General features: G+C 44.7%; 1 protein-coding gene across 4 annotated transcripts in view; it reads left to right on the top strand.

Annotated features, from left to right (window-relative positions):
• Window positions 1-23,632: 23,632 nt before the first annotated feature.
• The window catches only part of LOC140993620 (glutamate receptor ionotropic, kainate 5-like), a 65,301-nt gene continuing 61,326 nt past the window's right edge, over window positions 23,633-27,607 (top strand). For all 4 annotated transcript variants that reach the window (XM_073463112.1, XM_073463113.1, XM_073463111.1 and 1 more), the window contains exon 1: window positions 23,633-23,741. In XM_073463112.1, the coding sequence (XP_073319213.1) occupies window positions 23,633-23,741 (109 nt within the window). The remainder of the gene's footprint in view (window positions 23,742-27,607) is intronic.

The following is a 27,607-nucleotide window of genomic DNA, read 5'->3' as shown; positions in this document are numbered from 1 at the left end:
TGATGAATCTGTCTTTCATTACCTGCTGCGACGCCTCCGCCCTCCACCCCACTTCATACCGCGGAGCTGGAACATCAGTCTCTTGTGTATAGAGCCAACAGAAACAGATTAGAAAGTGTCAGGAGAGACATGCAGACAGAGGAAGACAAACCAGAGACAGAAAGGTAATTTATGCATTTTTCTTTAAAGGAGCTCCCGTCTGTTTGTGGAGTCACTGAAAGAACAAGAGCGCCGAGGGAGGACGTGTTGAGAGACGTTATATTACAGGTACAGTATTTAAAAATAAGACTAGTACACCATGTTGAGGTCCGCTTACAGCAGCAATGATGGAGTTCCTCAGCTGTTTGGTAGCAACCAAAGATCAAGATACAATCATTCGTGAATCAATACGTCATCTCTGCAAGTTATTTGTGTGTCATCTGCGGCACAGCTGACTGTTTTTATTGGACCGTAGCAGATTTAACCATCAGAAGTAGAGATCTTAAGACCAACCCCTTTTTTCACCTCTGCAGGCTTTATTTCTATAAGTCGTCTTACAACAACCTGTTCGTATCATTATCACTTCCTGGCTCTGGCACGAGGAGCTGACAGCCTCAGTCTCAGCTCAGGTTGATTGGCTCAGTCACAAATGAGCAGACTGGACCTTTGTGACTAACTTAATATCATAACTACACAAATTATGGCAACAACATGTGGTTTCAAGTCACTTTTTAGTGTCGTCTGGAAACACTGTTGTCGATGTCTGTATTCGTAACACGTTTTCCAAATGTTTTCTGTCAAATTGCTGTTTTTCCTAAACTGTCTGTGTTTTCTTAAATTGCAGTGTGTTGAGCTCTGATACAGTGACCCTGTTAACCAGTGTCAGAGGCAAGTGCAAGTATACTTGTCTTTGTTCAAGGCACCGTATGTCATTACACTCGGGCTATTATAAGAAAAATAACTGAGAAAAAAAACATTTTAGTGCTTTTAGTGACTTATTACGAGACGGATTCACAGAGTGCAGCTTTTGCACACCTTAAGATCGACAGGTGCGTAGGAGAAGAGCTGCACACTGTCCACTTCAGTTGCAATTAAGTTTAATGACAACAACGTTTCGGTACTTAGACCTGCAGAACCAGAAGATGACCTGATGAAGGTCTAAGTACCGAAACGTTGTTGTCATTAAACTTAATTGCAACTGAAGTGGACGGTGTGAGGGAAGGAAACACTAATATTGGTTGCCAGTTTTCTAGAGTGTAATCACATTACATTTGTCTGTAACACAGTAGTCAAACACAATTATGTTGTGTCTTGTGTAACATAAGTTTAAAATTATTAAATGTGCCTTTTCATGCGCACTCTTGCAAAAATGGCCTGACCTCTCCTGATGGTTTCATCCCACGAGGCGCTGCTCATTAAACAGTGTGATTTGAGTCAGACAGATGAGCAGCGAGAGGGTTAAACAGACAAGACGTAGACGAGAATGAACTCTTGACATGTTTATTCTTCCCACAGACAGTATGAGTCATTTCTGAGAGCGTGGTGATTATTAAAAATTGCAATGTGACACGACGCTACTGGACAAAACACAAAACATACCCACTCAAATCCAAACAGAGACCGCAGGAAGTAAAATGTATAATATGGCACTGATCAGAAATTCTGATTTCCTTCTGCTTGAACTCGACCTCGTTGAGTTTTCTTTTCTTTTTCTCTGCTTCTCACTGATTTGTGTGTCGAATCACTGCTTTAGTGTTAAACACATGAGAATAGGCAGGAACAGTCGACTATAAAGCCGGTGAGTTCGTTTGAGTGAGTTTGATCTGTTAAACAAAGTTCATCTGTCATTTACATATTTTTTCATCCTTCCGAGTTGTCTTCATTGTGTGAGGTTTTTTGGTATCAAGTCAAGAGGACCAATAAAAGATCTTGTGTGTCCTTCTTGTCAGGATACGTTGGCATTTGTAAGGTTTAATGTGACGCTGCAGAGTAACACAAAAGCAATGTAACAAGTTACTTTCTACTCAGGGTAACTAAGTATAGTAGTGCAGCTTTTTGTGGAGTAAACACCTGACTGCCAGCAGATGTCAGCCGTCCTGATTTAACAAATCTGAAATGTCACCTTAACTTCGTCCCGTTGAGTCAAATCTCCTCCTGATGAACGAATCTTTAGTTTTGTGTGTCTCTGGACATCATGTGTGTGTCTCTGGACATCATGTTTGTGTCTCTGGACATCATGTGTGTCTCTGGACATCATGTGTGTGTCTCTGGACATCATGTTTGTGTCTCTGGACATCATGTGTGTCTCTGGACATCATGTGTGTCTCTGGACATTGTGTGTCTCTGGACATCATGTGTGTCTCCGGACATTGTGTCTCTGGACATCATGTGTGTCTGGACATCATGTGTGTGTCTCTGGACATCATGTTTGTGTCTCTGGACATCATGTGTGTCTGGACATCATGTGTGTGTCTCTGGACATCATGTGTGTCTGGACATCATGTGTGTGTCTGTGTGTTGCCTATAATCATGCATTAGTGTAGAAGTTACTGCCTGTGTGTGTTTGTCACACAGCACACAGATGAAGTTGTCTGTGAAATCCTTCTCCATCACGCCGCGTCATTAACCGCTGGCGTTGCAGTCACGGCGCCCTCGGGGACGGTCCGCTCCGTCATTATGGCTTTTTGAGTGTTGCAGCGCGGCCTCGCACTGTACCCATAATCCCCTTTAATGACCGTCCTCTCAGGTATTACTGCTGCGCTGATGGCGGAGCGGCACGATGAGGCAAACAACATCAAAGAGATTGATTCGTCTTAATGGGTCATTTCATAATGGAGGGAAATGGAGTGGGGGAGCGAGGAGGAGACGGAGATGGACAGGGGGAGCGAGCGAAGGAGAAAGCCGAGACGGACGTGGAGATGGTTTGTAGGATATGAGGGTGATTTCTCGCACTATTAATTTGTTTTTATGTCACTATGGCAACGTGGATGAAAGTCTTAGTGTGAGGCTGTTTGAGCTGAAGTAATGGAGATGAAGAGGGAGGAGGGAGGAGAAGGATGGAGGATGGAGGATGTGTTTTGGGGGGATTTTTAGATTTAATACCAATTTTGGCTTCTGCAAGCGTCTCATTACGAGCTGAAAGTGTGTGTTTGTGTGTGTGTGTGTGTGCAGGCTAAATGATGTGCGTGTTGGGTGATTAATAAGTGAGTTGGCATTTAGCAGCGTGATATCTGACTGGTTTGGATAATTACACCAGGAGAGAAAAGCAGAAGCCGGGACTTTTATCAGCGTGCGTGGGAGTCTGAACGTTTTTGGGGGTTTTTAATTTTTTTTTCTTCTTCTTCCATTTTTTTCTTCTTTTTTTTTCAGCCTCTCCACTCAAACGTTTGCCAATTCACCTTCCCTCCGCAGTTATTAATGTCTGAGCTGCAGCGAGGGAAGATTAGCTGCAGCAGCAGTGAGGAGAGGTGAAGAGGAGGCTGTTAAGAAGCATATTTATACGATTATTATTATTAAAAACACTTGAGAAGTAGATTCTGGAGGAGGAGAGCTGCAGCGATCAGAACAATGATGAGGAAGAGAAGATGTCACCACACACAACAAAACAAAAAGGAGTAATACTTTATTCTGATAACTATTTCTGCTTTTAAATCAACTGGCAGGAATAAGAACCTCGCTTCTTGAGTGAATTAAGTATCAGACACACTGAGACGGTTTGAACGTTGGATGAAGAGGGCTCCTGTAGTGGCTGGATGGGTAGTGGTGGTGTCACCGGTTGGTAGACGAGGTCCTGGAAGTGGTTTCGGCTCGGGGAGTCTCAGAGGCTGGAGGCTGGTGGGTGACAGGCTGGAGACGCCAACACTGGGGAGGAACGAGGAGACGCAGGTTACATCTTGGTCAAAAGACAAAAATCTGGCAGCAAATGAAGAGCAGACCGAGGTATTTAACCGGGAGTGATGAGGAGATTCACTGCAGGTGTTTGTGTCGAGCTCCAACCCCTCACCGGACAGACACGCCTGGCCTCTGCTTCACCTCTCAAACACAGAAAATCCACCAAAACTCATGACACACACTGTTAAAGGTGAAAACAGATGTGAGGCTTCCCTCCACACAGGTATTAAAATGTCTCTAATGTGTGTCTGACATCGTTTAACGTACAACGGCTACATTATAATCCTTAAATTGGCTCCTTCTGCTTCTCCCGCATTAAAAACCAGAATATATGGTTATTCAAATATTTATATAGTTGTCCTGTTGGACACAAACCTAACAGAAATTAAAGTTATAGTGGGATTCAATGCTAACTTTAGAGTTAGAAGCACTTTGGTTTCCTTCAAATGTTGAATGTTGGAAAGACTCATACATACACACAGCTGCAGGATCATGACAGTTTATATCCCCTCAGATAAAAAGTGAGCAGAACTCAAACCTCAGGTTGACTTTACGTATCCGTCTCTCTTAATTAGCTGCAGAAAGTCGCTGTGCAGCAGAACACAAAGTCTTTCTGACTGCAGGTGGATCGAAGCAGCAGCTCCTCTCAGTCTGCGGCGCCGCCTCGTCTCCATCCTCAGCGCAGTTTAAAGTTCACACACAGTTCAGCAGCAGCAAACTGTGACTCCTCCGACTGTCACATCTGGATTAATAACTTTCTGCTGTTTGTTAACTCCGAGCTTTTATTCATTATGGATTAATTAAAGGGTGATTCCGCGGCTGTTAGCAGATAAGAGCGGGGACTCTTCATCGCCGGCTGACTCAGAGCGAGTGGCAATCAAATGGAGGACGGTAATCACGGCAGTCCCATCGGAGCTGCTGCAGTGCAGTGTGGGAAATGGCAGCCTCTTCTCCTCACTGACACGTGTGATTAACGGAGGACGTCTCCCGATTGACACGTCTGTTTTATCTGCCTCCCTCCCGTCTCCGAGCATTAACGTTAGCACCGCCACTTTTGGCTGACAAGTCCTCCCCCTCTGCTTCTGTTTCTCACTGTAAATGTGCTGACAGCTCGGGGAGTTCAGACTCCTGTGCACATAATGACTGTAACCTTTTTCTATAAGGTGCACAGACTGTACGCAGGATATTATTCTAAAGCTCCCACTGAAATGGAGATCTATTTTTAATCTTCCATTCTTTAGCGGCATTGTCAGGTAACACACCTCCGTCCTCCCACCTGCTGCCTGCTGGAAGTGAAGTCACTCCACAATCAGCAGGTGATCGCACCGAGCAGGAAGGCTTTTAGAGGCAGAGCAATTTCTATAGGACGTTAATGGAAGGACGTGGAAACTGGAGGCAAATTAACATCCACTGAAGTGTTGAACAGGAAACAACGAAGCACGGCTGAGATTCGTCTCATTCTCAGGAAATACTGAAATGCATTTCTCTTCTCTGCTGCTAGAATACTGAACACAACTAGAAATGTGATCATATTATCTCCGTCCCTGTTTCACTGCACTGGCATCCTCTACATGCCATATCTGACTTCAGATCTGCACCATCACCTCTCCTCATACCTGCTACGACTCAGAACGCTGCTAATCGAGAAACACGGTAAATAAAACATCAGCAGGTGATCGGCCTTCTCTCACCGAGCCTCTCTTCACTGAGACTCCATGGATTTGTCTCTGCAGTGTGACGACAACTCAGACTCGAAGCTGCTGAAAGGAGGTTTAACTTCACGAGTGAAGGACTGTTGTTGTCTGTAAGGATGGAATATAAACCGGACGGACACACTGGTAGAAAAAACGCTCTGTTGTTATTCTGACTCATAATATTACGGCTGATTTCAGCAGCGATGAAGTTCAGCAGCTGTTCTGTCTGCTGCTCTCATCAAACAGGAATCACTCAGAGCCTCAGTGGACACTCAGGAGTGTGTGTAAGTGTGTGTGTGTGCGTGTGCGTGTGTGTGTTTGTGTGTGTGTGTGTGTGTGCACCCTCTGTGCCTCCTCTAATTAGCGCTGCCCTGTAAATATTTAATGTCCGACAGCGGAGCAGCAGAGGATGCTAACACAACCTGCTAACACGGCGCGATCACGCCGTCGCGCCGCTCACTTCACCGGCCGAACGTCCGCTCGACTCCGCCCCCCGCGGCGTTTTTGTCCCGCTCGCTTCCTTCGTCTGGTTTTTAATTTCTCTGATTGAAAAGACTTTGACGACAACAAAAGGAGGAGAGGAAGACGGATCCGACTCCCGTGGATGTGTCGGCATGATTTGAAAAAGAAAAGAGTTATGAGACGTTCTTCACTTTAATTTCATTTATTCATCAAAAGTGACAAAAGTTAATCACCTGAGTTCATCTCTTCACCCTTCTTCACTTCTCATCATTCATTGTTAAAGAGATTCATCTGGCAGTGACACCAGCTATCTGCTGCTGCTACCTGCTGCTGCTACCTGCTGCTGCTACCTGCTGCTCCTCATCGAGCCTCTTCTCTTTCACACTTTCTGCTCTTTGTCATTTAAAAACACTTCCTCATCTCTTCAAGCCGTTGCAGCCGGTTGTGATTTCACTTTGCTGCCTGTTTGTGCAGAAATGACACCGTCCACTCCTCCATCGCTCTTCATTTTCTCCCTGTATCCACCTCTTCCTCTCCAGCTCGTCCATCCGTCTTCATCTTCATCCTTCAGCGGAGTTAACGAGACAGGGAATGAAATACAGAGCAGAGGAGGAAGCTGTTTGTGATCCGGCAGGAGGCTTTTTAAAGCCACGCTGGGCTCCATTTCCTGTCTGATTATCCTGAGTTTAACTTAAACATTCAGCGCTGAACCTGGCGGACGTTTCACTGTGAGGCTAACGACTTTACTCAAGCAGTTGTTGTGCGTCCACCATCTTTGTAGTCTTGTCAGGATTTCCAGGATGCAGGAGAACTTCAAACATCCTCTCCAGATGCTCACACACCTCATGTTTTCTTGGATATAACCAGAGCTCTGCAGTTTCCGTTGTAAAACTGACCTGGTGTCTAAAAAGTGTTGCCGGAGGTCAGGATGTCGACCTTCTCACCTCGGTACAGTCTGTTAATACACGAGGAAGGTTTTCACCCTGAGCAGCAGCTGCCGGACTTTATTTTTTATTCTGCCTTTCACACGAATATATGAAGTTTTTGTGGAGCGTGACATCCGCAGATAAGACAGCTCTGAAACACTCGATGTGTGCGGGAGTCGACTTCCCTTTATTGATTTACAAATCCAGAGCTGGAGGTGAGAAAAGATACTGTAGGTTTTATTCTGTAACATCACTGTTTCATTCCTCTGACTGATGCTCAGGGTTTTTGTCGTCGCTGTTTTCTTTCTTGAGTGATCCTCTAAACTCGTCCTTCATCCGACTGAGCTGGTGAAGTGGAGGTGTACAAGTACTTCACTACTGCACTTCAGTACATGTTTCAGGTATCTGTACTGTACCTGAGTATCTCTGAGACTTTCCCTCTCTACATCTGAACACAAACACCTGAACTTTCTCCTCCTCACAGCTTCAAAACAGCCTCGTTACTTTAGTTTGATGCATCTGAGGTGAATTATGGATTATTGTTATTTGGCGTCATCGCACGCCGCCTTCCCAACATCACGAGACTGATGTCGACCTATCAGAGCACATCACGCACGGCAGACGCAGCGAGACGAGACAAAGACGTAAAGACGTGAACAGACAGAGAGGGAGGCTGAATGGGGAGAAAAGGCGTGTTAGTGTCTCGTATCTGCAGAGAGTTTCTTATTTTCTCACTTTGTTGCTGCTCGGGACGCTTTACCAACCCAACATGTGGCTGTTTGACGTCCTGGGAATGAGACTCAACTATCAGCTATCTTTGTGGTGCGTTCAGGAGCAGCAGGGACAAATCCTACTGACTCTACCTTTAACTTTAATAGTCTTTGAATTATATTAATATGACGTGAGCTTCAGTTAGCTTTGACCAGAAATGTCCTTCAGAGGGAGACTTTCTACTCTGATACTCTGAGTACATGTCAGAGCCTGTACTCTATTACTTTTACTGGAGGAAACAAGCTGAATCAGTACTTCTACTTCTAAGTATCAGTATCAGGCTGTCAGCCGTGAGGTTTTCTCCCCAGTGTCAGTGAAAAAACACCTTGTGTCTGAGTGTTTGGATACAGTCGTATCTCGATGACCCGTCACGCTGCTCCCTCCACAGCGTCTCTCCGGTTCCTGCAGCAGAGGATCAGCCCACAGCTTCAGAACCGCTCACATGTTGATTCATCATGTTTACAGAATTAAGTCAAATCCAAACACAACATGCAGAGAAAATCCGGCCTCGACACAGATCATGAGAGCATCATGGGAAAATAAAGAGTCTGGGTAACCTCACATCCAGCTCAAAATGTGAGTCATGGCTCCAGAAAGCCCTGCACGTCCCCTCAGTGTCGGCCCGACAGTCACATCCACACAGCGAGTGTCGAGGATGTGTTGCCACGGAAACAAAGCAGTGCAGGAGGAGGAGGAGGAGGAGGAGGAGGACCACAGCTTCCTCACAGCAGAATGGAGGCTGAGAGGCGGCGTCACGCTAAAGTCCTCAAAGTTCAGGCCGTTACCTCCGGGTTCAACGTGGAGGAAGGTTTTCCTCAGGCAACTTTAACCGTTAACACGAGCAGACGGCAGGTTTTATCGGAGGAGAGACAAACGGAGAGCCAGGTCAGACCAGTGGAGGGAGAATAAACAATAAACAGGAGCTGAGACGGTGACGGAGAGCGACGGCGACAGATGGGAGTCGAAGGTTCGGGCGTTCGGCTTCGACACCTCCCAGAGACGGCGGGAAGATCCTGTCAGCCGCTCGCGTTTTAATTTTAGCACCGGTCTGATTAACACTCCACTCGACTCGTTGGCCTTTTTACGACTCGCGGCTGACAGGCTGGCGGAGGTCAGACGGGCCGGAGGGCAAAGAGAGGCGAGCTGTCAATCACGTCATCAAATGTGGGTTAAAAAAAGGCGGATGGAGGCTGGAAGAGGACGGAGGAGACAGAGAGAGGATGATTCATGCTGATGTGGTGTCTTGTTTAACCTTACATTAATCCAATATTTATTTAGGGATTTATAAATGCTTAATAGACAGTAAATCAATATTTATGAGACAGCTAATGAATCTGCCAGGACGCCGTCAGCATGTAAATGCTACAGTGAGTCTGGAATAAAACCTGCACAGCGTGCTGCGTCGGAGACGTGCAGGAAATCATCTGTTTCTATCTGAGCTCAGGTGATGGTGGAGGCAGACAGAGCAGGTAACACACCTGCTTCTCCCAGGACACACGGGATCTGTCATCTTCTCAGTTTGTTCTGGGCCAACCCGGCGTCTCCTGCCGGCTGGATGTGCTGGAAAAACTCTAAACGAGGCGTCCTGATCAGTTTCACACAGCTGCTGTCAAAACATCTGTCACTGTGACCAGCTCATATTAATGATATCAGTCTTCTACGTGTCGTAGTTAACTGTGATATCTGCCAGCATGAAGGAAAAGCTCTGTGAAGCCGGACCTTCGTCTGTCTGTGACCCTCCAGAACTCCAGTTGTTCTGACCTTCATCACGTTTCTGTTCTTCTCATTTCAGACTCAAATTATTCTGTCGTATTAAAGTCTGTAATCCAAAATTACATTTCCAAATCAAGAAGCTTCAGAATGTCAAAGTGAAAACAGAATCTCAGCTTTTATGTTTCGGTCCAAACGTCGCAGGGAAATCATCTGGACTCTTTCAGCCTCGCTTCAAGGTTTTCTATCTCTGTCTGATACCTATTGAGCCTGTTTTTTTTATCAGTTTCAGGAAATTAAGAAATTCCTCGGCACATCTAATATTTCACAGTTTCAGACTTTTCTGAACTGATTTCTGAAGTTTTCGACCATCGATAGTGAATCTAAATGACCCTGAGCCAGCAGGACAACTACACAGCTGCAAAACCTAAATATTACTGTCCAAATGCTTATTTATGTTTATGTTTATTCGTCCATATCTGACAGTAAAACACCTCTAAACTGTGAGAATTCGATTCGAGGTTTGCGTTCTGAAAGCTTGATGGGCCTCTCGTGCAGTCGCTAACCGAGAAATGGCCGATCCAAAGTCCCACCCGCCTCAGTGACGGTCGCTGCTGGGTGCTGCAGTGTTTCTGTAGGTCCAGAAATAAAGCTGCAAGAAGTCAACAGCGAGGACTTCATCTTTTCTGGCCGACGTTAATTCACCTCATCTTAAAATAACATTCGTCCCCTCATCATGACCACAGTGACCACGTGAGGTTGGATGTTTGAAACGTCTTCCACGTGTGCTTTTCTCTTTCTATTTGTCATCGTCTGATATTAATCGATACTCTGCTATTTACTTTTGCACAAAATAATATTAAAGTGGCCGATTCTTAGAGCTCAAACAGCCTCAGGAGTCAAAGTATCCACTGACTGACGTCTCCTCCTCCTCCTCCTCCTCCTCTTCCTCTTCTTCCTCTCCCTCCTCCTCCTCCTCCACTTCCTCTTCTTCCTCCACCTCCTCCTCCTCCTCCACTTCCTCTTCTTCCTCCTCCTCCTCTTCCTCTCCCTCCTCCTCCTCCTCTTCCTCCTCCTCCTCCTCCTCTCCCTCCTCCACCTCTTCCTCCTCCTCCTCCTCCTCTTCCTCTTCTTCCTCTCCCTCCTCTTCCTCCTCCTCCTCGTCCTCCTCCTCGTCCTCCCCCTCCTTTTCCTCCTCTTCCTCCTCCTCCTCCTCCTCTTCCTCCTCCTCTTCCTCCTCCTCCTCCTCGTTCTCCTCCACCTCCTCCTCTTCCTCTTCCTCTTCCTCTTCCTCTTCCTCCTCCTCCTCAGTGAGGAGCTGCTGGTGTTTCCTCCAGAGGTTTGCTCTCCTCTCTGTTGGTGTTAGCCTGTAGAGGAGCTGCAGTCACAGGAGGACGTGACTGCAGACAGACCTGCTGCTCTTCGTCTTCTCATCCTCCTCTTCACTCTCTGTGTCTCGTCTCTTCTCTTGTTTCAGTCTTTTTGTCCTCAGCCAACCTTCCCTCTCTCCCTCTCTCTCTCCGTCTCCGTCTCTGCTGCAGAGCTGGAAACGTACCAAGTTTGAGTTCATCCGGGCTCGGGTACAGAACAGCCTGATGATCAGTGTTCATGCTGTGAGCGGCTCCTCTCACATTACAGAGACGTTTGATTTATTATTAATATTAATAAAAAGAAGTATTAATTAGTGGAGCTTTACACAGAAGAATTGTGTTTTTCTCTGCGGTTATTAAAGAAATGTTGTTTTGTCGAGGCTCTTCTGAAACAATGCTCCGCTCCTCGTCCTCGACACACTCGGCCGTGGACACGAGCTTTGCAGCGGCTTCGTTCACAGCTCCAGACTCTGAGCTGCGTTTCACATTTGTCTGTCGTTGGATGAAGTTCGTCTCACGACGCTGTCGCCGCTTCATCCACGCGTCTGCGTCTCAACCTGATGAAGTCTTTCTCTTTGTCTATCGCCTCAGTTGTCTTTGTTATCTGTATTGTCTCCCCCGTCCTCCCCCGACACCCTCTCTCTCTTCACAGTGTTTGCTGAAGGTCGGTCTCTGACATTGGACCATGTGCTCTCACATAATGAAACCACACAGCTCAGATTTGCTTGTCTGACGCTTTTTTTTCTCTCCTCATCAAAACTGAATTATGTAAGAGTTTAATTCCATTCATAAAATATAAACTGACTCGCTGTCGTCTGATGATACTGAATGTATGTTTTATTTATTACTATCAACATATTTCTAATGAAAACACAAAAACCGACAGTGAATGTTTCCACTGATAACTTCTGTGTCTCACAGCTGGATATAATTACACCACAAACACACACACTGCAGTTCATGTTGACTCACACAGTCCTGCAGCCACAAACACTCACTGCAGCACCACGTGGATTAATCCGCCGCTGAAAATAGTCCCCGACAAGTGCACTCGTTCCTCCTGTTTGTCTGATAAAAACTACAGAAACTACTCGTGAAAATTAAAACATGTTCCCTAAGATGGCTGCCGACCTCTGACCTGTTGATTGACACCTCATTTAACCAGTCAGGAGCTTCTATGCCCGCCCTGTGGCCTGCAACAACCAACGACTGATTTCATAGTCAAGAGACGCACTCTTTGTTCCCTCCCCCCTCTCTCCTGAGCCAATCACACGCCAGCCTCTAAATGATTGACACATCATGTAGCCAATGAGATTTCAAATCAGTGAATATTTAATTTAAATGGGTCACACTTGAAAATGATGTAAGTTTTATGACATTTTACGCATTTTTCTCTTTTAGAAAGTCTGTTTTTCCACCTAAACACGTGTTTATTGTTGTATTCACACTAACACTAACAACTGTAAGTTGTTTTTGCTCCTGTTACTCTCAGGCACTGGTACTTTGAGATCACAAAATAACATTATTTCGCCAGGCGTCTGAGTATTTAATCAGAAAAACACGTGCTAAGTGTTCATCTTCAGTGATATTGTTATTAAATTTGAACTTGGACCATGTAAGACTTTATAATGTGGACTCATTGTGTTTCCCAGCTAACAGGAGCTCATCTGCAGGATGATTTTTGCATTTTAAAAAAATTCAGGCAAGAATAAGAAATAATTAACTGTGTTCAAACTCCTTTAGATTAATGACAGAAGCAGTTTTTGGCAGCTTGGGGAAAAATTCATCATATCAGCCTAACAAATCCTGCCTGTACTCCAACAGCAGCTCTGAATCCACTGTGGGTTCGACTGTTATAGGAGCTTAAAGATCATTTTACTTACATTTCCAGGAAATGGTCGTTTATTTTTTTGTTTTGTCGTCTTCTGTTCTGATGAAATCTGCGATCGTGTCGACGTCGAACACAGACGACGGGTCAGAACGTGAGCAGCCCGACGATCAGACTGTTAAAAAGAGCTCCACGCTGTAAATGAAGCGTAATGATCCTTTAATACTTTTTTTGGCTTTTGTTCAACAGTTTTGTGGTTTTTTGAAGCTCAGCGCGCTCGTTATTAAATGTTACGCTCAGATGAGTGCTGGTGTAGTATCTGCTCTCTACTGTAACAAAATTCTCATTTCATTGATTCCTTCATTTTCCCTCCTTCGCTTATTTTCCTCTTTTATTTCCTCTGACCTTCCTCTCTCATCTACACTCGTTCCCTCCTCCTCCTCCTCCTCCTCCTCTCATACTATAAATCCGTCCACACCTCCACACATCTCTCCCTCTCCTCTCTAATTGACACTAAATTCATCCCCCCTCTCTCTCCATATCTCTTCGGTCCATCCTCCTCCTCCTCCTCCTCCTCCATAATTGCTGACAGTGGAGTTTGTTGTCTCCCTCGCTGGCTCTCCTCCGGCGCTTTCACCCTGGCGGCGGTGACTCTGGTGGGTGCAGAGGAGACCCAGGGGTCAATCTGTCACCTTCACACCGCTGCAGCTGCCCTCCGCTCATCCCTTCATCCATCTCCTCCTCCACCCCTCTGCTGCTGCACCGTCTCACCTCCAGTCTTCATCCTGCATCATCTGGAAGAAACTAGTAGTAGTGAGTAAAGTAACTCGCTGCATTTTTGTACATATTTTACATTGAATTCTCACCAGCGATTTGTAAAAACATGTCTGGATGATTTTGGAGTAAACGTGTAGAAAATGACGCACAAGAAACGTAGAATATTTCTTTTTTGAAGGTGCAAACATAAAAAGCCATCGAGGCAAATATCTCCGAGAGGACCGACATGATAAATATCCAGTGCATGAGAGTTTTCCTGCTATGTGGATCAGGTATAATGTGGAAAATTAAAGAAAATGTGAATTATATCTGAACAAAGCCGTCAGAGTACAGAGAGGAATAAAACTGGAGCGTTGCTGCTGGAGAGGAGATTTCTGGTCTGAGATTAAACATGGATTATAAAATTACAGACATCTTTAGACCAAAAATGGTGAATAGAGTACAAATTTTAACTAACAGACATCACCCTGAAACATCCCCAGCTGACATTAGGTGGATTCTTGCGATCTTTGGAGGAGATATTTAGTGTGATTAGTTCTCATGAGGCTCGCAGCAGAAGTGTTTTTGTTCCAGGTAAAGAAGTTGATACGCAAAGTCAGGATTCATTTTCCATTTTCTCAATTTTCTCCTGAATTTCTGGCCTCACTTGAATAAAAAATACATGAAGCGTGTACAGTCGTGTATCCAAATACTGTGTTAATAAGTGTTTCAGATTTTAAAGCTCATAGAAGCAAAATGGCAGCGAGGACGACACGAGCATTGTTCAGTGTTCATGTTGACTGCAGACCACAGTGATCATCTGTGAACAATGGCCACCTTCAGAAGTCTTCACCAACAGTTTTCATGCCTGAACCTGAACCAGAACCTCCTCCGCCTCTTTTCATCCCTCCATCCTTTCATCAGCCATCCATCACCCACAGGAGCATGTTTCTCCCTCACTCCTGCTTCTACTGAAATTACCTGACAGTGTTTTACACCGACGCCTCGTCTCTCACATGATTTACACACCTGGGTCCATCTCTGTATTAACATGTGAGTGGACCCTGACGCGGCGCTGGTATACGAGGGCAGATGGAGGTCGTTCAGTCCGCGTCCTGTCGTGTTTGAGTCTGCTCGAGCTGCACTGAGAGAAAATGTCAGCAGGTTTATTCCACTTGACATTTTAAGTGATGCAGAGTGGTTTCAGTGTCTCTTCGGTGTCTTTGTCTCTCGGTGACGACTGCAGATTATTGGATGTGATGTCGGACGAGGAGACGAAGAGTTTCACATCAGTTTGACTGAACGTACACGCAGTCACGAAACACTGACAGCGAATGTGAGCTCAGCGCTTTCTCCTGCTGAGTTGAGAATTTAATTTCCTACTCTCATCTGTGACAACTGAAAAAAGAGCTCTGATCTTTATTTCTAATATTCATCTGTTATTTGTGATGATATTTTAATGAGACGTTATCTGATCTGCTCCTGTTGTAATTTTTCTGCTGATGCAGATTCAACACTTCCTCAGTCTTTACCTGTTGTCTTGATTGATTCAGTACAAGGTCCATGTCCCCGACACTGCTCGGTTCCTACAAAATACTCATTTGGTCATAAAATACAGCAATGTTCAGGGTTAGTCCCTCACGGCTCCCTTCTCGGGCCTCTTCACTCACATCTACCTGTAGACAAATATAAGTTCTCGATTACTGGACAGGATGTTTGTTGTAACTGATAAAAGACAGCCTTTATGTGAGACAGGCTGTTATTAGTTTCATGTCTTGTGTTCACTCAGTTTGGTTTCTGACTCAGAATCGTCTCACACTGAATCTTTGCCTCCTGTTCAGCCCTCCTGCTCCATGCGAGGAGCGTTTTGTCTCTTTTTGCTGAACGTTCATGTTTATCACAGACTGTCAGCTGGAACAATTACTTAAATTACTGAGGAGCACGGTGAATATTTCATCCCTCACCTCCGTCTGTCAGGTTCAGAGTCGCTGAAGAAATAAAACTGTTGAAGCTTAAAGTTTAACATCTCAGAGGATCTTTCCCTGTTCTTCATTTGTTGTTTTGCTGGTGTCTGGCCGTCTCCTCTGTCGATACCTCCCACTGCTGTTTCTAAATTATCTGATGAATAATGTGCCGTGAAACTCTTTGGCTTGTCGATAAACGTCTCGCCGCCCGGTGCCACCAAGACAGATTCCTCTGCTTTTCTTCTGCCGCTGAGCAATGAGCTTTAGATAATGTTTTCTTCTTCTCCCAGAAAACACATAAATGCCATCACGCGGCGGGAAGCTGAACTCTTCGGTGTTCTTCCTCCCATCAGCCTCCATCTGTTCTTCACCTTCTTCTCTCGCTGCAGCACGTCCTCGCGCCTCATATTTCTTCAGTCGTCCCTCCTCAGCAGCTGTACAGACGTCGATAAACTCAGCCTGCGATGACTCAGATCATTTGCATACAACCTCCCAGCCAGTCCTCTATTCACTCCTGTTTTTATTCATAAGTGTGAATGAACTGTGAACATATGGAGGCATGTTAAGGTAATTTAACGCAAACGTGGGACTAAATGACTAATTACATATGTTCATTGTGTGTTCGTTGGCTCGCGGTTCAGGATTGAATTAATTCTGAAGGTTGAATGAATACGCTGCTGCTGCTGACGCTGGTGTGGAGATACTCACACAGATCCTGAACATAATGACAGGACCTGTACGGCATGAAACCACCGTGCGGATCCAGAATTTAATTAAGTTTTTTGCATCCTGGAAAGGAGAAGCTCTAGAAAACATCAAAATTGCCACAAAATATTCTGAAAACGCTGAACATTTGTGCGAGATTAGGATCTATATGTTTATAAATTGTGATATAAGAATTAGAAGTAGCGTGACACAACATATCCCTCCACGGTTCACAAGCCACAACATTGATTTTCTGTCTCTCCTGCGACGAGCAGCTGAATCAAGGACTCGTGGAGGATAAAATGTGTCACAGCAGAGATTACTGCAGCGTTAACTTCTGTTCAGACTGAATACTGAGGACGGTAAAACAGATTCGACTCCACACGTTTTGAAAAGCCTTTCCTTTAAACCTGAGGGCAGCAGACGCTCAGTTTGAAAAGATATTAAAATATTAAGAAGACTTTTTGGTGAGTCTGAGGGAAAGTTCCTCAGAACAAGGTGGACTGAGGATTGGTGTCTGTCCAATGATGTAATGTCTGCGTGCAGACAGGAAGGATTTGATGATGCAACCCTCTTGTATAAATAATTTGCAATGTTGAAAAGGTCATTTTGTGCAGCGAGGGAAGTGTTATGTTCTTATAATAAATAACAAAGTGACACAAGGTGGTCGACGTGAACGGTGGGCGTTCAGGGTGAAGTTCAGGCTTCTGATGTACTTCAGTAAAGATCAGGGATGCTTTTATTTTAATGTTCATAAAGTAAACACATTATTTCTCGTGCTTCAGTTCACTTCTGTTTGTTTTTTCCAAGACGCTTTAAAGAAGTCTTTAGTTGCTACCAGCTGATATTTGAGGTAAACAAACACTTTTATTAGTGTGTGCATCGCGTCTACGCCCGCCCTAGAGCCTACAACAACCACTGAGTGATCGTGTGGAAAAGTGACCCACTTACAGCCCAGTTCTGGGTGACTGACGCATCATGTAGCCAGAGAGAATTAAAATAAAGTAATATATAGTTTATTACAGTTTTTTTAAAGCCCTAAATTTGGAAATGATGCATGTTTATGCAGTTTCCGGTGTTTCGTTCTTTTAATAGTCTGTTTTTCTCCCTCTGCTCTTGTTTTTGACTATTTTATATGCACAGAGTTTTGAGTTAATAAGGAAATATGGAACTATAACGAGTTAATGCTCCTGTTGGTCTCAGGCTGGGCGAAGCTGAGGTCACAAAATTGCAATTTTTTGTTGCCAGGTGACTGAAAACATGTGTTCAGTGTTTATTTTCAGTGATGTTGTTTATCTAATTAAAACTTGGAGTTTATGTCAAATTTCGTTGTTCGTTGTGCGTTAACAACACGTATTTCATCTGAACTGGTGAAGGTTCAGCGTCGGGCCAAGAAAACACTGAGAAGTTGAACATTTTGACTATTTTCATGTTTTTCAGGTAACTGAACGTTAAAACATTTCTCGTGACAACTTTTAAAGTAATTGCTGCCTCGATGGAAAAACTCTTTGAACGTTCTGGTTTCTAACATCTATTTCTTCTTTTATAAACCTCTTAAGATCTGTTTGTCACATAAAAGACGCCGTTTGAGCTCCGTTACTTGTTACTGAAGGTGACTGAAGATGTAACCGACGCTCTTCAGAAAAAATTTAATAAAAACACAGTGAGACGAACTCTTCAGCAGACTCTGAACTGTCTGGATTTAAAAAATTAAAACAAATGTTTCTTTGCTGTGAAATACATTTTCTTTACTCTGTCACTCTTGTTTTACGCTGTGCTGTTTCCTGACGTTGTCTTTACCGCAGGGCGCCGCTTTTATTGTATTTTATTTTGTCTTTAGCAGACAGACGTTCTGTGCAGGAATCGAACCGTCCCCCCTCCTCCCTCCCCGCGGCCTCCCTGCTGTTTTTGGAGGCAGAAATGTGTCGTGTGTCAGCGGCTAAATGAGGGGATTACCATGTCATTATAGTGGTTTGAGTCAGCAACACTCTGCGCTTCATGATGCCGCCGCTGCAAAACAAAATCTCCTTATCCCCTGAAGGGAGAGAAAGCTAATATCCTATATTTAGGTGAGCATTAAGGGCCATTACCCGACAGACAAAGTGCTTTATCCGGAGCGCTCCTCTTTTGTTGGGTTGCGGCCTTTTTTCCCTTTTTATTGCATCTGAAAAGAGGTGGAGGAGATATCATCCCTCACATCAGAAAAGCTCACAGCGAGCTCAGATGTTCCCCCTTTTTTGTCTGATTGCAGGTCAGACATGAAGCAGGGAAGTCAAATTCACGGTATAACCTTTAAAGCAGCGCTGTGATGGTGAAGCTGCAGAGGGATCGTTCGGGTGTTTGAAGATTAAAAGGCGTGTTTTCTAACCTTTTGTGTTGAAAAATGTGTTCGTGTTGACCGGAGCGGCTTCAGTTCAGGCTGAAATGCTGGAGATCCTTTTGTCCTGCAGAGCTAAACCACTAAAGCTGTTCTTCTTCAGGGATTTCTGTTGACCGGGAGCTCTGAGAGCACAAACACAAAGTGTGTGATGTTTATGTAGAGCATTGTGAGGCTGCGGCTGGAGGACGGATGAATCAACGTGATGTCCCAGATATACGGCACTCTTTCCATTATTTAAACATTTTAACACCATTTCCTAAAAACAAGCAGCGCTGCGTCGGGAACACTAAACTCCATGAATTATGTATTTAATCTGAAAGTCAGCCACTGGTGTCTTATCACACACAAACAACGGTTTGTAGGCTTTTGTATGTTTCCTGTGGTACAAAATTAAAGTTTTTATGATGCGGAGCCAAAACTACAGGGTGAAACTGAAACTCCAGCGCCAACCTCGTTACAGGGGAGCTATCTATCAGCTTTACTGAACACCATGTTCAGGTTTGGGGTGTTAGCTCCATGAAGGTGGAGGTCCTGTAACTGGTGCTGCATGGGGTAAAATCTGGCTGTCAGAAAAACTTTAAGAAGTTTTCTTTTGGTCATCTCAAATTGAAGAGTTGAAAAGATGTTGAAAATGACGTTAAAACTTTGATTTTGTCCTGTGAGGATGAAGGTTGAAAACGCGTCTGGAAAACTTTTATTTTGGCTCTTTGTTGATGTTGTAAGACGTCTTTTGGGCATTTAGTTAATCCATTCTTTACTCCTGTTCTGGACAGGCGGAAAAAAAAAAAACTTTTCGCCAAACTCTTTCTATTCAGAGACGATCTCCTGGTCCATGAAAACTTCAACATGTGAACAAATCCAAAGCTTGACAGCTACAAGTGTTTTAACTCTACTAATCCATCTGTTACCTCCCGAGGGTCACACAGGGACAGCAGCAGAGGAGAAGGAGAGTCTCTGAAAAAAGACCTCAGAAAGACAAAACAACAGGACTACAAGACTTGTAGCTCCCTCAGAGAGTCACCCTGCTCTGCTGGTCTACAAACTTCTCCTCAAGTCTCAACAGGTTTGTTGTAATCTGGGTAAACTCTCCATTAACCTGAGACTTTATCAAATTCCCAGACATCCCTTCTCTGGAGAACCCGCTCCATAAAGCCCACGACTGTCCTCTGGTTCCTAACGCCTCGCAGACGTCTCCTCTTCATCGTCTCTAAATCTCGTCTCGCGTCCTCAGGAGTGTTTGTTTGGTCTGCGGTCGCCTCTCGTGCAACCCCTCGCCGTCTTCCCTCGTAAAGCTGATGAACCGGGACGTTTAAGCCTCCTGCTCTGCTGCACTCGCTGTAAGTCGCAGCGAATGAGTGTCAGCTAAATGCCTCCAATGTAAAATGAGATGGGATTGAAAGCAGTTAATAGAGTTGAGGCTGTGATTAGCCCCGAGCTGCTGCTGCTGCTGCTGCTGCTGCTGCTGCTGCAGTGAACTGCGGTGGCGGTTGGTATCAGCGGGGTCCCGCCGGCTCTGTTTGCTAGCTGACATGATAGCACTTCCTGCAGGAAAGACCCTAATTAATTGTTATCATCATTTGTTTATTTCTGCCTGCAGCCATTTCTCATTTCCTGTCTCGGCTCACCATCACGTCTCTTTCTGCCCAGTTTTCTGTCACTCACACTGTTGCCTTCATATTCTTTCTTTCTTCACTCGTCACTGAGCTGCCCCGCCTGTCTCCAGCTCTGCTTCCACCCTCTTCATCAGTCTTTCTCTCTTTGTTTGTCGTGCTCTCTTGATGTCTTCTTTTCCATCTCAGTTCTCAGTTTAATTCTTTCTCTCTGTTGCTGTGGCTGTTGGTTGGTTTGCAGGTTTAACTGCTCCAAGGATATTTTCTTCTGGCTTCTCAAATAAATTATATTTTCAAGTGCAGTTTTGCCGGTTTGCACATTCGGTGGACTAAGAAGGAAGCTGAAAGTTGAGGGTAGACTTTCTATCTTTTTATTTAGGCTGCATTTATCACTGGAGCTCCTTTAACCATAAACTGGGCTTTTCCGTACATGTGCTGGCTTGGCTTGACTCAGTTTGACTCGGCGCGTCAGAGATGTGTTTTTCCATTACAACAGGGCTACCTGCTTCAAGGTGTGTCTTTAACGAGAGGCACACTTCTGTCGTCTTGAGTCGATGACATTTAAAAGCAGCAGGCTGATCCGTGGCTGTGACCAGTAGCAGCTGTAAATACTCTTCCTGCAGTATAATCGAATAATTGCTGAGAACAATTGCACGATTCATTTCCTACAGATGTTTCGTGATAAAAAACCTCCATTATTTTGACATTTAAAGGCTTTTATTACGAAGCAGTGAACTCAGTAAATGTTGTGTTCTCACCAGCAGGAACCGAACACGACAACAAGAGAGCACGATGACACAGAGAAATAAAGCTGGACGCGACAGAGAAACGAAAGAGATTCAAGTAGAAGCTGCTGCAGCACTGAGAGCTGAACACAGACACATTTAAAATCAGGGTTTTCTTTGGTTACCAGCACAAACATGTGTAGAGTCTCACAAAACAGGCTCGTCTGATTGGGAGAAAGCGTCGTCCACAAAACATTTCAGGAGCTTCACAGTAAAACAACATTCTCCCAAACAACTGAAGTAGCTGGAGACTTGATTTAAAACGTATATAAAAATATTACAGCTCAACTTCAGGAGCCCTGAGATCCTACATTGATTTGAAAAGAAGTGGGTGCACGAGCTCGACCAAACATTGAGGGTGTAAATAACGTCTTTTGACATCAATTTGGGATCTCGGAGCTTCTGGAGACCTGGATTCCAGCAGACGAGCTGTATGGAGACATTATGCAACTGTTTTACAGTATCAAAGTGATCCAGTGATAGTTGGCTGTACATGCACAGTTACACTGCAAACAGGAACTACTAACAGCTAATTTTATTTATTTTGGTTGTTTCTCCATTTTAAATCAAGTCTCCAGCTGCTTCAGTTGTTTAGGAGAATGTTTTGTGGACTACGAAACTTCACTTGACTTTCCATCAGCAGGGAGGGAGGAGGTGATGACTGAAATGCTCATTCAAGGGTGAACTGTTTGTGTAAGTTACAACTTGGATGAAGAAGAAGAGCTGATGTAATTATCTTTGCCTCTTTCTTGTGATTAAGACTTCCACTTACCAACAACCAGCTCTCACGTTCATCCTCTGGGAAGACAAAACACTTTGCTTGGAAACACTCATCATCGTGACAGATAATAATCAGTATGTATTAGACCTATCAGTCATCTATCTTACAAAATGTTCTTCATTATCCTCACCATCTGTTTTACTTATAAGAGAAACGCTCTCTGTCCTCCTCCTCCTCCTCCTCCTCCTCCTCTTCCATCCGAGGCTTTTATCTTCCACTCTTCATCTCTCGGCGGTTTGCGTCTCGCTCTCTCCGCCGCCGAGCTCGTCCCGAACGACTAGAGCCAATTTAAATTCCATTCGGGAATCTCATTTAAATTCATGTGGGACGCCTCATTGGCAGGGCAGCGATAAACATTAAGCGCAGGGCGGGTTAAACAAATCAGGAGCGTGTTGTTGTTGGAGGTTGGAGGAACACGACTGTCCACGCAGAGATGAAGCGATGAGGCAGTTGCATGATGGGAGTGAGCGGTGGTAGATGTTTGTCGGGGCTCGCTGCTCGCTGTGTTGTTGAATGCAAACATGCAAAACACACACACACACACACACATATTCACATACTAACATGCGCTAATGAAAAAATCTCGCTTCACTCGCTCTAATCTACTTTGAAGATTTGGACTTGTTTCGTCATGCTCCCTCGCTCAGCCATTTTAAATCTCTCTCTCTCCCTGCAACATGTGATAGTCTCTTGATCTCACACACTTTTGTTCTCTAATGTTTTCTTTCAGGCTTCCTCTCAGCCCTCCGCCTGCCTCTCCGTCTCTCCGTCTGTCTCTCCGTCTCTCCGTCTGTCTCTCCGTCTCTTGTCGTTTGCTGTTTTTTTTCCTTCCTGTCTCCGTCTCCTCACAGTTTCTCTCTCCCTCTCGTCCTCACGTCTCGTCTGTTTCTCCTCCTGTTCTCTAATCTTCTCCAGCTCATGTTGTCTCTCTCTGTCTCTGCTGCTTTCTCTCAGACTAAATCAACACTGAGCCAGCTAACTTTAACAGAAGCACAGTTTATATATATATAAATACATAAACAACCTGTGGCTTCACAGTCGTTTTAATGAAAATAACAAGATGAAGATTTTGTTGTTTTTAAGATTTATTTGTGTAATAGGATGAACGAGGGTAGTGATAGAGGGAAAGAAGAAAAAGACAAAGTGATATTTATGTTTGTGTCTGTGCGCCCCATGTACAGAGGCTGTGTCCTCGACCTGAAGCCCTGTCTCATCCCGTTTCCTGTCACTCTTCAGATAAAGCCATTAAAAGGGCCCAAAATAATTAAAGAAATCTAATGTTGTAAGGCGTAAGTAGCTCAGTTTGCAGAGCATGTGGCCCATGTACAGAAGCTCTGTCCTCACTACACTGGTCCAGGGATTGAATCTGACTTGTAGCCTTTTGCTGCATGTTATCCCTCTTCTTCCCCTCATCCTGTTAACTGTCACTCTTCAGATAAAGGCCAATAATAATATTAATATCTAATATTGTCAGGCGCCCCAGTGGCTGAGTTGGTCAGCCATGCTCCCTATGTACAGAGTCTGTGTCCTCGCCTCTCGGGGTTCAAATCTGACCTGTAGCTCGTTGCTCTTTCTTTCACTCCATTTGCTGTCACTACTTTTAAATAACGGCCAAAACGGATCATTTATTAAACTAAATTCTGACTGAATGTATATGTTCTGTCTCTGTCCTCTCCTTCCTCTGATAACCACACTGACATGCCGTGCAGCTCATAAAGAGTGTGACTGTGATGTGCCAGATGTTTGCTGTAAGTTGTGTGTTAATAGAGCAGTGGCGTCACAGCTGCATGTTGACTGTCAGCAGTGACATCTGTACGTCTGATGAGGCTGAGGCAATAAACGAGGCTGTAAACGAGGATGTTTGGCAGCAGCTTAAATCTGCCAATAAAATAAAAGGCTGAATATGTGACATGTGGGAGATGATGCGATGTGTTGTGGATGTCGTAGTAATGAGTCCTCCTGTCCTGCAGGTGGCGGTACAGGCAGCCAGCAGACCATTCTCCATGAGGAGCAGTGGAAGATGCCGGCTCTGCCAGCACTGCTGCTGTCGATTTACGTCGTCGTCCTGCTGCTGACCATGGCACCGCTCTCCTTCAGCCAGGCCAACACCCTCTCTGCCCTCCGGATGGGTGAGTACCACCACCGTGACGTGGGTTTGATTCCCACAGTGTCTGTCTGTCTGTCTGCAGTAACAACTGGTGTAGCTAATACCTAAAACTTTAAGAGTCTAGAGTCGCCGTTTGAGTCTAAAGACAGAAACACTGCACACATTCACAATCGTTTGCATTCTCATGCTTCAGACAACAGAACCGGTCAGACAGTGCAGACGTCTTTTCACAACCACAAGTCATGAAAAGATCATGAAGACACAGATTCATGTTTTATAGTAACTCCTGTAATAACTCCACCTCACTCACTCTGCCTCTCCATCTCTTCCGTCCTTAATTCTAATAATTTCATCTCACAACACTTGTGTGCAGTTGCCACGTGTTGTGTAGCTAAGAGCCTGGCTTTTTAATGTCTAACATTCACAGAGACAGTATCGCTTAATATTTTGGGGGCTTTGGGATCAGTTTTCTTTATGTGGATTGAGTCTTATGCTTGTCTTGTGCATCATTGTGTCTCAGAAGTTTTTAAAATCTTGTCATATTGTAAACAAACCTTCTGCTTTCAATGCAAACTGATGACAGCAGCAACGTGTTGTTGTTGGTCCTCACTTGGAACTTGACTTGTTGATTATGAACTGGGAATTGAAGATGGACTTGCATTGATTGATCATGACTTGGGACTAGTTTGAGACTTGTTAGTGTTGACTCGGGGAGTGATTGGGACTTGTTTGTCCTCGCTCGAGTCTTGGTACTTGTTGGTCTTGATTTGAACTTTTGGGACTTGATGGTTTTAACTTGGGACTTGATAGTCTTGATGGGGACTTGTTGGTCTTGACTTGGGACTTACTGGACTTGATGGGACTTGTTGGGACTTGTTGTTCTTTTGGGACTTTACTTGTGACTTTCTGGTCTTGACTTGTGACTTGTAGGTCTTGATGGGGACTTGTTGGTCTTGATGGGGACTTGTTGGTCTTGTTGGGACTTGTTGGTCTTGATGGGTCTTGTTGGGACTTGTTGGTCTTGATGGGACTTGTTGGTCTTGTTGGGACTTGTTGGTCTTGATGGGACTTGATGGGACTTGTTGGTCTTGTTGGGACCTGATGGGACTTGTTGGGACTTGTTGGTCTTGTTGGGACTTGTTGGTCTTGATGGGACTTGTTGGTCTTGTTGGGACCTGATGGGACTTGTTGGTCTTGTTGGGACCTGATGGGACTTGTTGGTCTTGATGGGACTTGATGGGACTTGTTGGTCTTGTTGGGACCTGATGGGACTTGTTGGTCTTGTTGGGACCTGATGGGACTTGTTGGTCTTGTTGGGACCTGATGGGACTTGTTGGGACCTGATGGGACTTGTTGGTCTTGTTGGGACCTGATGGGACTTGTTGGTCTTGTTGGTCTTGTTGGGACCTGATGGGACTTGTTGGTCTTGTTGGGACCTGATGGGACTTGTTGGTCTTGTTGGTCTTGTTGGGACCTGATGGGACTTGTTGGTCTCGGGGATTCATTCGATATATCGTTGAATTCTCTGTTAAACCGTCATTAGAAGAATAAATGAGGCCCTCCACCTCCAGCTACAGTGTCATACAGTATTTACCCAGAATCCTCTCTGTGTCAGTGGATATAAACAGCCCCTCTGTGTTGATCCTCCTGTTAGAACGTGTTAACAGATAAAAACACTCTTCCTCTATTTAAAGCGCTCGTTACTCCTCGTGTTCTGGTGTTTGTGTCGCTCTCCTCCTGAGTTTCCTCGTCGTTTTGTTCCACCTCCCACCGCTGTCTCTGTTTGCCATCTTGCTTCCTCTCACACTATCTCTTTGCTTTGTTTGCCGTTTTACGAGCCCCTCGAGGTTTCCCTTTGTCTCCGCCGCTCGCTCGCTCGCTCGCTCTGCGTTTCCATTTCTTCTTCTTCGCTCCTCATGCTGTTTCCGTCCCACATTGGATCATTTGTAGGCTCAAATAAACTCTGCAGAAACTGGATCGGGAGCGTGGCTTCCCTTCACGTTTGCTCGCTGGGTCCCGAGCGCCGCTCTGCTATCAGCACCTCTCACTTCCTGTCCTCATCGGGCCCGCAGAGGAAGATTAACTCCAATGAGAGCCGAGACTTAACATTGGAAGGAAAAGTTCAGCTCTCTCCTCGCAGCAGATAAGGCTTCGTTTCATGTTCCTCTCTCGGCCCCGATGGCCCCGACTTCAAATCCCCGGCGCTTTTATCACGCGGGGCTTCGGCAAAACCGTCGGGCACTTATATGCAGGCTGCCATGGCAACCGGGTCGCCTGGCCATGTGTAATGGCTCACCTCTCACTGCTCCATTAGTACCAGCTGACTGATCCACACACACACACACACACACACTTACATCTGACACAAACACGCCGCTTCATGTCCAATACAGTGAAAATAACAGAAGTCAGAGTTCAGCCTCACAGACGAGGTTCTGGAGGAGAGAGGGATGATCACAGAGACAGAACCGGTTCTGTAAATATTTAAGGAGTTCAATTTGAAGCCTTTTACCCCGTCATGAAGGGAAAAGGCTGTTTTTATTCTGTGTTTTCTTCCCAGTGTTAGTCCGTCCTCAATACGTCCTGACTTCCTGTTTTTGCTCTCAGCCTACAAACATGTTTCATTCAGTAATTCAGTCTCAAAAATGTATTAAATTACCAAAACAAGTTCCTCACTGTAGTTTCATCAAGTAGGAAATCATTGTGCTTCTGTCGGGAACTATTTCTAGTGCCGGATTGATCCACAGTTGGTGCTCTGGTGAGGATACATTCAGTTCTGACGGCGGCATCGAGGAACGATACGGAAATTTGTTCTGGTCGGTTAATTTCAACATCATGGGGGACACATTTTGTGTATTAATTAAAAAAAATGAGATAAAACACATTTTCTATAATTTTCATATAAAGGACAGAAAGGATTGGGAAATCAAACACCTCAACTTAACATTTCTAATTAATTTCTTCTGGAAAAGACTCCTGACATGTCCACTTCAGTTGTAATTAAGTTTAATGACAACAACGTTTCGGTACTTAGACCTTCATCAGGTTATCTTGATAACCATCACCTGATGAAGGCCTAAGTACCAAACGTTGTCATTAAACTTAATTACAACTGAAGTGGACATGTCAGGAGTCTTTTTCCTGATTTGTCGGCCTTCGGTCTTCTCCAGCGCACCTGTTGATCTTAAGGTGTGCACTGAAATGCATTTACGTTTCTCTGTTAACACGTCCTCTACACATTCTTACAATATTTCTTCTTCCTCGCAGGTTGAAGAATAAAATCAGATTCAACAAAACAGAAGAATTACTTGACCAAGTTTAAATATGTTGTTCAGCAGTTTGAATAAAATCTGACTTATTTATAAGAGTGGAGAGATTTTATCATTTTTACAGTGTATTATCAAACGCGATTATGAAAGATTTAGTTGTTCATCTGTATTACATCAGTGGTAACTGTTCTTAAATCTACGTTTTTCTCAAGGGAGTTCTGTATGTAAACTTGACAGGAGGATTCTGGAAAGGTGTGTGTGTGTGTTCAAATTCAGCCCAAAATCCTTTTTTTCGACTGTGTTCAGGTGCATGAATGTTTCCTTTCAGCTGCGTTTCTCTCTTCAGGTGGTGGAAAATCTGATTTAGTTCCACTCCAACACACTCGGCTCAAACCAAATTTACAAGGTTCATGATTCAGTCGCAGAGAAAGTTAAAAAAGGGGACTGCATAAAGTGTTTTTTTTTGTATTCAAGGACTCAGGTCACGGCGGGGAAATGCAGGTACAAGATGTTCAGTGGTGAATAGTGTCGGGCAGATTTACCTGCTGCTGTGGCAGCTTACCAAACATCAGACAATCATCACAGACAAACTCACGCTGATAAGACGCCTGCAGGTGCA

Source organism: Pagrus major, chromosome 3, assembly GCF_040436345.1.
Source record: "Pagrus major chromosome 3, Pma_NU_1.0".
In the NCBI taxonomy this organism is placed as follows: Eukaryota; Metazoa; Chordata; class Actinopteri; order Spariformes; family Sparidae; genus Pagrus; species Pagrus major.
The sequence above is the reverse complement of the archived record's forward strand: the minus strand, read 5'-3'. Positions and strand labels throughout refer to the sequence as shown.